Raw genomic sequence first — 13046 nt, 5'->3', positions numbered from 1 at the left:
ATACATTCTTACTGTACACAGTCGGTGTGGTATTGTGTATGAAGCTAGCTTTATACATTCTTACTGTACAGTCCGTGAGGTATTGTGTATGAAGCTTCCTTTATACATTCTTACTGTACAGTCCGCGTGGTATTGTGTATGAAGCTTCCTTTATACATTCTTACTGTACAGTCCGTGAGGTATTGTGTATGAAGCTTCCTTTATACATTCTTACTGTACAGTCCGCGTGGTATTGTGTATGAAGCTTCCTTTATACATTCTTACTGTACAGTCCGTGAGGTATTGTGTATGAAGCTAGCTTCCTTTATACATTCTTACTGTACAGTCCGTGAGGTATTGTGTATGAAGCTTCCTTTATACATTCTTACTGTACAGTCGGTGTGGTATTGTGTATGAAGCTTCCTTTATACATTCTTACTGTACAGTCGGTGTGGTATTGTGTATGAAGCTTCCTTTATACATTCTTACTGTACAGTCGGTGTAGTATTGTGTATGAAGCTTCCTTTATACATTCTTACTGTACAGTCGGTGTGGTATTGTGTATGAAGCTTCCTTTATACATTCTTACTGTACAGTCCGGTGGTATTGTGTATGAAGCTTCCTTTATACATTCTTACTGTACAGTCGGTGTAGTATTGTGTATGAAGCTTCCTTTATACATTCGTACTGTACAGTCGGTGTGGTATTGTGTATGAAGCTTCCTTTATACATTCTTACTGTACAGTCCGTGAGGTATTGTGTATGAAGCTAGCTTCCTTTATACATTCTTACTGTACAGTCGGTGACGTATTGTGTATGAAGCTTCCTTTATACATTCTTACTGTAGTCGGTGTGGTATTGTGTATGAAGCTTCCTTTATACATTCTTACTGTACAGTCGGTGTGGTATTGTGTATGAAGCTTCCTTTATACATTCTTACTGTACAGTCCGTGAGGTATTGTGTATGAAGCTAGCTTCCTTTATACATTCTTACTGTACAGTCGGTGTGGTATTGTGTATGAAGCTTCCTTTATACATCCTTACTGTACAGTCCGTGTGGTATTGTGTATGAAGCTTCCTTTATACATCCTTACTGTACAGTCCGTGTGGTATTGTGTATGAAGCTAGCTTCCTTTATACATTCTTACTGTACAGTCGGTGTGGTATTGTGTATGACGCTAGCTTCCTTTATACATTCTTACTGTACAGTCCGTGAGGTATTGTGTATGAAGCTTCCTTTATACATTCTTACTGTAGTCGGTGTGGTATTGTGTATGAAGCTTCCTTTATACATTCTTACTGTACAGTCGGTGAATTTCGACTTGTTGTTACCAGTAAAACATTGCTGAACTAGAAAACACACCCCGGTACAATATACACTCAGACACTGTCACAAAGTTACGACATGCGGGAGACAAATACACACACGGCTGTGGTAAGAGGCGACAAAGGGAACATGATAATTCATCTCCTTTCATTCCTAACATTTGTTTTTTTCGACATCTTTTCGATTAATTTATATATATATATATAAACAGTACAACTACGACAGGAAATTCAAATCTATGTATATACACATATAAAGTCGCCCGACCAATTTCGATTTTTAGCCTTACAAAAATATGTGTACCGTGGCCGACTGACCACACCACGTGGACAAATCAGTGTATTAACATATCCGTTTGTTATTATCATAAACTTTTACGGTAAAAATAGTTACATGGATCATTTTGTTTACTTGTTTCCTCTCTTGTTCATGGTATGCTGTTAGTTACTGTCAAAATACTTGTTGATCATTTCTACACAGTATACACATTGATATAATGTTAACCTAAAAAAAACCCAACTTACTTCAAAATGTAACATTTCCTGATAAAAATGTCACATTTCACATTATGAAATGAAACATTTCGTGATAAAAATATTACATTTCACACTGTGAGGTGTTACATTTCACATTGTAAAGTGTTATATTTCACACTGTGAAGTGTTACATTTTACATTGTTACATTTGGTGTACATAAAACTGATCGAAGTGCAAAAGACTCATTGCGGATTTGCTGTGCAGACGATTTCCAACGACATCATGGCCGAACCTCACATGGACGACGACAAGATTTACAATGTTAGTGAAACTCACCCCATGCTATAATAAAGCTGTGTATAGCTACTAGTAACATATATAGTTGTTCACCTCCGGCAGAGTACATACTGTTAGTGAAAGAAAACTGGCAGAGTTGAAGAAAACAGACATGCAGTCCACATAAAAGTGTGGAAGTGTTAGTAAAACCACATGGAAATAAATCATATATGAAAGAAAATACGGATTGCTAAAGTGAAAGATAAAATCTAAACACATTTTCATCACGTGACCGATAAGATGCATGTCTTAGATGGATCTGTTCCAATGCCTTCCATTTTTTATTTGTTTGAAATGCTACATTACATGAAATGCTCCATGTTCCTTCACGTCTTGGTAAGGTTGATACCAAATACCAAAGCAGACGTACACATCAATTTCTATTTTGGTTCAAACGTTTGTCTGGACGCTTGTTTGGACACTTGTCTGAACACTTGCCTGGACACTTGCCTGGACGCTTGTCCGTCATTTGTATCGGCCTAAATGTGATATCCTACACCTTTTTTTCATTGTTGGATATATTGTACATACTTTCATGTCAGTCAGGATGTAGAAGAAAATAAATTATGAAATGATTAATCAAGATACAACATTGCATCGGTTGTACTTCAAAACGGAACTGATATTAGGCCACGTGTATGCACGTTATGGAGACAGCTCGATCAAAACGAACATAAGCTGGTCACGTGATAGATAAGGTAAGAAGAATAATAAGAAACAACCAATCACTAGCTAGGCTAAACTGTAAATCTAGATGTAGGGAAGAGCAAGACATACGTTAGGATGGAACTAAATCAAGATATTGTCTTGATTAAAACAGGACATTTTCTTAATTAAGATAAGGCATTGAACTAAAACAAGATATTGTCTTAATTAAAACAGGACATTTTCTTAATTAAAACAAGGCATTGAACTAAAACAAGATATTGTCTTAATTAAAACAGGACATTTTCTTAATTAAAACAAGGCATTGAACTAAAACAAGATATTTTCTAAACTATTTTTTTTAACTGAAACATTATATATTTTCTAATTAAATCAAGATTAGTATCAAATCTAACAACCAGTTAGTTGTAGAGTGCAGTGATTTAGTTAAGTAAGTTATTGTGAGATGTTTATAAGGTATGATGAAGGCGTCGGGGTCGGCTTCAGGATGCTGCAATACAACCTATAACTGTCCAATAACGTTAGTGTACTACACGTTACTATGATGTTGTGGGAGTGATATAGTCGCTTGGGTTTATACTGTATTAACATATACGTTATTTGATTGGATAACGAGAATGAAGAAATTAACCTTACATGATATTGCACACGTGATGTTCATTTTCAATTTGGTTATGATGTTAAATTCGGGATACAGATTTTTTATGGTCATTAAAATCTGGATATTGTTTATTTATGTTTTAAGTGGATAAGCATTAATGACTTAAGAAATATCTGAAGGAAAATGACATTTCCCATACTGCAGTGGCCTTCTATATGGAGAATCTTTGGAAATGTCATCATTGGCGTAACTGATATTAACTTGATCAATATAATGTCAACACACTGACGTAATTAGCATGCTGTGTATCATAGGTGATAATTTGTTAATGACGTATAGCCGATGTACAACCGCTAACAAACAAATAAAAACCATCACATCATAACAACAAAACCCGAATTTCTCGATTTAATGAAATGTCTCAAGTTGACAGAGATATCTTTCTTTGTATATAAGAGAAGTTAAACAAGCAATTATAGGATAATTATAACAATTTAAGTAAATCGGCATGACTTAAGCAATAGCGCACGAATTAGCAGCAAGAAATACTAACATTGTTATCATCCAAAAGGTCTACATATTGCTTGGTCTGTCATTCTAAGTAGTAAAGAACTGTTTGTTGCGTTGTGGTTTTGGTCAATTTAGACAAACGATATTAAAAAAGAAGAAAATAAAATCACTTAAGCATTGATGCCATTTTTTTTTTTAGTTTCATCGGGGTATGAAACAAATTTTGTTTGCAAACTTCTGTAAGAATCCGCTACCTAATTCATTTTTTTTTGAAAATGATTTTCTAATTTAAAACATGTTTTATGTACAATTTTACTGGTTTTAAATGGGATTCTTTTTCTCAAATCAATACGCAACGTCAATTGTCGTATTGTGACGTCACATTTTTCGCGCCATTCTGGGAATTTCTTTCATAGAAGAATGAAAAGAATTTTTCGACCAATCACATTTGAGTATTTACCATGAAAACAAAGAAAATTTAATTATTTTTCAGTAGAATAGAAAATCAAAGAAAAGTCAGCTATGCATACACTATCTTTAAAGCTGTGTTAAAGGGAGCTCTAGAATTAAAAACAATACGTGCTAGTATAGTATACAGAGATAGAGACAATATGGTGTCAGTATCACTGTACCTTTCCTATAAAGTGGAGATAAGTTCCGTGAATTACTTACCAAGCTGATGACTATGAGAACAGAGGAGATGTAGGCCACTATATAGCTGATCATCAAGTCCTGCCCCTGTAACACGAAGTGATTCCAATAAGATTGTCTAATAATGGGTTTTCTCAGTTAACTAAGAATACGTAAATATATAAATAAAACAAATAAACATTGTTTATCATCAAGTTATGTTTACTCTGTATCTCATCAATACACGTTTACACTATCTCATCAGTACATGTTTACATTGTATCTCATCAATACATGTTTACACTATCTCATCAATACATGTTGACATTGTATCTCATCAATACATGTTTACACTATCTCATCAATACACGTTTATATTGTATCTCATCAATACACGTTTACATTATATCTCATCAATACATGTTTCCATTGTATTTCATCAATACATGTTTACACTATCTCATCAATACACGTTTACATTGTATCTCATCAATACATGTTTATATTGTATCTCATCAATACATGTTTACATTGTATCTCATCAATACATGTTTACATTGTATCTCATCAATACATGTTTACACTATCTCATCAATATTGTATCTCATCAATACATGTTTACATTGTATCTCATCAATACATGTTTACATTGTATCTCATCAATACACGTTTACATTGTATCTCATCAATACATGTTTACACTGTATCTCATCAATACATGTTTACACTATCTCATAAATACATTATTAAATTGTATCTCATCAATACATGTTTACACTGTATCTCATCAATACATGTTTACATTGTATCTCATCAATACATGTTTACATTGTATATCATCGATACATGTTTACATTGTACTCATCAATACACGTTTACATTGTATCTCATCAATACACGTTTACATTGTATCTCATCAATACATGTTTACATTGTATCTCATCAATACATGTTTACACTGTATCTCATCAATACATGTTTACATTGTATCTCATCAATACATGTTTACATTGTATCTCATCAATACATGTTTACATTGTATCTCATGAATACATGTTTACATTGTATATCATCAATACATGTTTACATTGTATCTCATCAATACATGTTTACATTGTATCTCATCAATACATGTTTACATTGTATCTCATAAATACATGTTTAAATTGTATCTCATCAATACATGTTTACATTGTATCTCATCAATACATGTTTACATTATCTCATCAATACATGTTTACATTGTATCTCATCAATACATGTTGACATTGTATCTCATCAATACATGTTTACATTGTATCTCATCAATACATGTTTACGCTATCTCATCAATACACGTTTACATTGTATCTCATCAATACATGTTTACATTGTATCTCATCAATACATGTTTACATTATCTCATCAATACATGTTTACATTGTATCTCATCAATACATGTTTACATTGTATCTCATCAATACATGTTTACATTGTATCTCATCAATACATGTTTACATTGTATCTCATCAATACATGTTTACATTGTATCTCATCAATACATGTTTACATTGTATCTCATCAATACATGTTTACATTGTATCTCATCAATACACGTTTACATTATATCTCATCAATACACGTTTACATTGTATCTCATCAATACATGTTTACATTGTATCTCATCAATACATGTTTACACTGTATCTCATCAATACATGTTTACATTGTATCTCATCAATACATGTTTACATTGTATCTCATCAATACATGTTTACATTGTATCTCATCAATACATGTTTACATTGTATCTCGTCAATACATGTTTACATTATCTCATCAATACATGTTTACATTGTATATCATCAATACATGTTTACATTGTATATCATCAATACACGTTTACATTGTATATCATCAATACATGTTTACATTGTATCTCATCAATACATGTTTACATTGTATCTCATCAATACATGTTTACATTGTATCTCATCAATACACGTTTACATTGTATATCATCAATACATGTTTACATTGTATCTCATCAATACACGTTTACATTGTATCTCATCAATACATGTTTACATTGTATCTCATCAATACATGTTTACATTGTATCTCATCAATACATGTTTACATTGTATCTCATCAATACATGTTTACATTGTATCTCATCAATACATGTTTACATTGTATCTCATCAATACATGTTAACATTGTACTCATCAGTACACGTTTACATTGTACTCATCAATACATGTTTACACTATCTCATCAATACCTGTTTACATTGTATCTCATCAATACACGTTTATATTGTATCTCATCAATACATGTTTACATTGTATCTCGTCAATACATGTTTACATTGTATCTCATCAATACATGTTTACATTGTATCTCATCAATACATGTTTACATTGTATCTCATCAATAAATGTTTACATTGTATCTCATCAATACACGTTTACATTGTATCTCATCAGTACACGTTTACATTGTATCTCATCAATACATGTTTACATTGTACTCATCAATACATGTTTACACTATCTCATCAATACATGTTTACATTGTATCTCATCAATACACGTTTACACTATCTCATCAATACACGTTTACACTGTATCTCATCAATACATGTTTACATTGTATCTCATCAATACATGTTTACACTGTATATCATCAATACATGTTCACATTGTATATCATCAATACATGTTTACATTGTATCTCATCAATACATGTTTACATTGTATCTCATCAATACATGTTTACACTATCTCATCAATACACGTTTACATTGTATCTCATCAATATATGTTTACATTGTATCTCATCAATACATGTTTACACTATCTCACCAATACATGTTTACATTGTATCTCATCAATACATGTTTACATTGTATCTCATCAATACACGTTTACATTGTATCTCATCAATACATGTTTACATTGTATCTCATCAATACATCTTTACATTGTATCTCATCAATACATGTTTACATTGTATCTCATCAATACATGTTTACACTGTATCTCATCAAAAGATATGTACATTGTCATGTAAATGATGGACTGAACTTTGTTTATATCGCATTCCATTAATAGACAAAGTAAATAAATTATACCAAAAGCACACTCTTACTAGACGACGATATATACATTTCAATAATTATTAAAAACTTAAATAGATTAAGTACGGATATGGATATTCTGCGAGTACCTAAAGTGACCGTATATCACCCAGACACTGTCAGTGTGGTAATGGTGTCATTATATAACACTCATTATAACTAGGTGCCGATAGTCAGTGATGTTATTATAAACATGGGATTTCAAATTATGGCTCTGTATTTTTTTTAACGATTAACGTAGATCAATTCATTTTTTTCATTCCAGTATACCTACTTTTCTTGCGAAATCATCCAGATCCTCGCCACAGAGCTTCATTTCACTCAAGCCTACAAAACACAGTGATACAAATGTAAGTGTATTCGTGGAAAATAAACCCGACTTAATATGAAGAATACAAGTAGACCTGCTGGTTTAAACGTTTTCTATGTATACTACCCATCATTAAACATGTCAACATACTCAACATACTTACTATCAATGATACGTGTATATGACTAGGTCTACTGTAACTATCAATGATACGTGTATATGACGGTCTACTGTAACTATCTATGATTCGTGTATATGACGGTCTACTATAACTATCTATGATACGTGTATATGACTAGGTCTACTGTAACTATCAATGATACGTGTATATGACTAGGTCTACTGTAACTATCAATAATACGTGTATATGACGGTCTACTGTAACTATCAATGATACGTGTATATGACGGTCTACTATAACTATCAATGATACGTGTATATAACTAGGTCTACTGTAACTATCAATGATACGTGTATATGACTAGGTCTACTGTAACTATCAATGATACGTGTATATGACGGTCTACTGTAACTATCAATGATACGTGTATATGTCTAGGTCTACTGTAACTATCAATGATACGTGTATATGACGGTCTACTGTAACTATCAATGATACGTGTATATGACGGTCTACTGTAACTATCAATGATACGTGTATATGACGGTCTACTGTAACTATCAATGATACGTGTATATGACGGTCTACTGTAACTATCAATGATACGTGTATATGACGGTCTACTGTAACTATCAATGATACGTGTATATGACGGTCTACTGTAACTATCAATGATACGTGTATATAACTAGGTCTACTGTAACTATCAATGATACGTGTATATGACTAGGTCTACTGTAACTATCAATGATACGTGTATATGACGGTCTACTGTAACTATCAATGATACGTGTATATGACGGTCTACTGTAACTATCTATGATACGTGTATATGTCGGTCTACTGTAACTATCAATGATACGTGTATATGACGGTCTACTGTAACTATCAATGATACGTGTATATGACGTCTACTGTAACTATCAATGATACGTGTATATGACGGTCTACTGTAACTATCAATGATACGTGTATATGACGGTCTACTGTAACTATCAATGATACGTGTATATGACGGTCTACTGTAACTATCAATGATACGTGTATATGACGGTCTATTGTAACTATCAATGATACATGTATATGACGGTCTACTGTAACTATCAATGGTACGTGTATATGACGGTCTACTGTAACTATCAATGATACGTGTATATGACTAGGTCTACTGTAACTATCAATAATACGTGTATATGACGGTCTACTGTAACTATCAATGATACGTGTATATGACTAGGTCTACTGTAACTATCAATGATACGTGTATATGACGGTCTACTGTAACTATCAGTGATACGTGTATATGACGCTCTACCGTAACTATCAATGATACGTGTATATGTCGGTCTACTGTAACTATCAATGATACGTGTATATGACGGTCTACTGTAACTATCAGTGATACGTGTATATGACGGTCTACTGTAACTATCAATGATACGTGTATATGACGGTCTACTGTAACTATCAATGATACGTGTATATGACGGTCTACTGTAACTATCAATGATACGTGTATATGACGGTCTACTGTAACTATCAGTGATACGTGTATATAACTAGGTCTACTGTAACTATCAGTGATACGTGTATATAACTAGGTCTACTGTAACTATCAGTGATACGTGTATATAACTAGGTCTACTGTAACTATCAATGATACGTGTATATGACGGTCTACTGTAACTATCAATGATACGTGTATATGACGGTCTACTGTAACTATCAATGATACGTGTATATGTCGGTCTACTGTAACTATCAATGATACGTGTATATGTCGGTCTACTGTAACTATCAATGATACGTGTATATGACGGTCTACTGTAACTATCAATGATACGTGTATATGACGGTCTACTGTAACTATCAATGATACGTGTATATGACGGTCTACTGTAACTATCAATGATACGTGTATATGACGGTCTACTGTAACTATCAATGATACGTGTATATGTCGGTCTACTGTAACTATCTATGATACGTGTATATGTCGGTCTACTGTAACTATCAATGATACGTGTATATGACGGTCTACTGTAACTATCAATGATACGTGTATATGACTAGGTCTACTGTAACTATCAATGATACGTGTATATGACGGTCTACAGTAACTATCAATGATACGTGTATATGACTAAGTCTACTGTAACTATCAATGATACGTGTATATGACGGTCTACTGTAACTATCAATGATACGTGTATATGACGGTCTACTGTAACTATCTATGATACGTGTATATGACGGTCTACTGTAACTATCAATGATACATGTATATGACGGTCTACTGTAACTATCAATGATACGTGTATATGTCGGTCTACTGTAACTATCAATGATACGTGTATATGACTAGGTCTACTGTAACTATCAATGATACGTGTATATGACGGTCTACTGTAACTATCAATGATACGTGTATATGACGGTCTACTGTAACTATCTATGATACGTGTATATGTCGGTCTACTGTAACTATCAATGATACGTGTATATGACTAGGTCTACTGTAACTATCAATGATACGTGTATATGACGGTCTACTGTAACTATCAATGATACGTGTATATGACTAGGTCTACTGTAACTATCAATGATACGTGTATATGACGGTCTACTGTAACTATCAATGATACGTGTATATGACGGTCTATTGTAACTATCAATGATACGTGTATATGACTAGGTCTACTGTAACTATCAATGATACGTGTATATGACGGTCTACAGTAACTATCAATGATACGTGTATATGACGGTCTACTGTAACTATCAATGATACGTGTATATGACGGTCTACTGTAACTATCAATGATACGTGTATATGACTAGGTCTACTGTAACTATCAATGATACGTGTATATGACTAGGTCTACTGTAACTATCAATGATACGTGTATATGACGGTCTACAGTAACTATCAATGATACGTGTATATGACTAGGTCTACTGTAACTATCAATGATACGTGTATATGACTAGGTCTACTGTAACTATCAATGATACGTGTATATGACGGTCTACTGTAACTATCAATGATACGTGTATATGTCTAGGTCTACTGTAACTATCAATGATACGTGTATATGTCTAGGTCTACTGTAACTATCAATGATACGTGTATATGTCTAGGTCTACTGTAACTATCAATGATACGTGTATATGACGGTCTACTGTAACTATCAATGATACGTGTATATGTCTAGGTCTACTGTAACTATCAATGATACGTGTATATGACTAGGTCTACCGTAACTATCAATGATACGTGTATATGACGGTCTACTGTAACTATCAATGATACGTGTATATGACGGTCTACAGTAACTATCAATGATACGTGTATATGTCGGTCTACTGTAACTATCAATGATACGTGTATATGACGGTCTACTGTAACTATCAATGATACGTGTATATGACGGTCTACTGTAACTATCTATGATACGTGTATATGACGGTCTACTGTAACTATCAATGATACGTGTTTATGACGGTCTACTGTAACTATCAATGATACGTGTATATGGCGGTCTACTGTAACTATCAATGATACGTGTATATGACGGTCTATTGTAACTATCAATGATACGTGTATATGACGGTCTACTGTAACTATCAATGATACGTGTATATGACGGTATACAGTAACTATCAATGATACGTGTATATGACGGTCTACTGTAACTATCAATGATACGTGTATATGACGGTCTACTGTAACTATCTATGATACGTGTATATGACGTCTACTGTAACTATCAATGATACGTGTATATGACGGTCTACTGTAACTATCAATGATACGTGTATATGACGGTCTACTGTAACTATCAATGATACGTGTATATGACGGTCTACTGTAACTATCAATGATACGTGTATATGACGGTCTACTGTAACTATCAATGATACGTGTATATGACGGTATACAGTAACTATCAATGATACGTGTATATGACGGTCTACTGTAACTATCAATGATACGTGTATATGACGGTCTACTGTAACTATCTATGATACGTGTATATGACGTCTACTGTAACTATCAATGATACGTGTATATGACGGTCTACTGTAACTATCAATGATACGTGTATATGACGGTCTACTGTAACTATCAATGATACGTGTATATGACGGTCTACTGTAACTATCAATGATACGTGTATATGACGGTCTACTGTAACTATCAATGATACGTGTATATGACTAGGTCTACTGTAACTATCAATGATACGTGTATATGACGGTCTACTGTAACTATCAATGATACGTGTATATGACGGTCTACTGTAACTATCAGTGATACGTGTATATGACGGTCTACCGTAACTATCAATGATACGTGTATATGACGGTCTACTGTAACTATCAATGATACGTGTATATGACGGTCTACTGTAACTATCAATGATACGTGTATATGACTAGGTCTACTGTAACTATCAATGATACGTGTATATGACGGTCTACTGTAACTATCAATGATACGTGTATATGACGGTCTACAGTAACTATCAATGGTACGTGTATATGACGGTCTACTGTAACTATCAATGATACGTGTATATGGCGGTCTACTGTAACTATCAATGATACGTGTATATGATGGTCTACTGTAACTATCAATGATACGTGTATATGACGGTCTACTGTAACTATCAATGATACGTGTATATGACGGTCTACTGTAACTATCAATGATACGTGTATATGACGGTCTACTGTAACTATCAATGATACGTGTATATGACTAGGTCTACTATAACTATCAATGATACGTGTATATGACGGTCTACTGTAACTATCAATGATACGTGTATATGACGGTCTACTGTAACTATCAATGATACGTGTATATGACTAGGTCTACTGTAACTATCAATGATACGTGTATATGACGGTCTACTGTAACTATCAATGATACGTGTATATGACGGTCTACTGTAACTATCA

At 33.4% G+C, this 13046-nt stretch overlaps 1 protein-coding gene across 7 annotated transcripts in view; it reads right to left on the bottom strand.

Moving 5' to 3' along the window:
• The window catches only part of LOC117328837 (neuronal membrane glycoprotein M6-b-like), a 93818-nt gene that overhangs the window by 5994 nt on the left and 74778 nt on the right, over positions 1-13046 (bottom strand). For 6 of the 7 annotated variants that reach the window (XR_004533059.1, XR_004533058.1, XR_004533060.1 and 3 more), the window contains 2 exons: positions 7922-7974; positions 4569-4634 (listed from right to left, as the gene is read on the bottom strand). Coding sequence is in view for 3 of the 7 variants with exons in the window: in XM_033886410.1 (XP_033742301.1) it covers positions 4569-4634; positions 7922-7974 (119 nt within the window). In the remaining 4 variants the exon portion in view is untranslated. Of the gene's footprint in view, positions 1-2119; positions 2191-4568; positions 4635-7921; positions 7975-13046 lie in introns of all 7 variants that reach the window. The other variant, XR_004533061.1, reaches the window with a different exon arrangement.

Source organism: Pecten maximus, chromosome 6 (genome assembly GCF_902652985.1).
Source record: "Pecten maximus chromosome 6, xPecMax1.1, whole genome shotgun sequence".
NCBI lineage: Eukaryota > Metazoa > Mollusca > Bivalvia > Pectinida > Pectinidae > Pecten > Pecten maximus.
The sequence above is the reverse complement of the archived record's forward strand: the minus strand, read 5'-3'. Positions and strand labels throughout refer to the sequence as shown.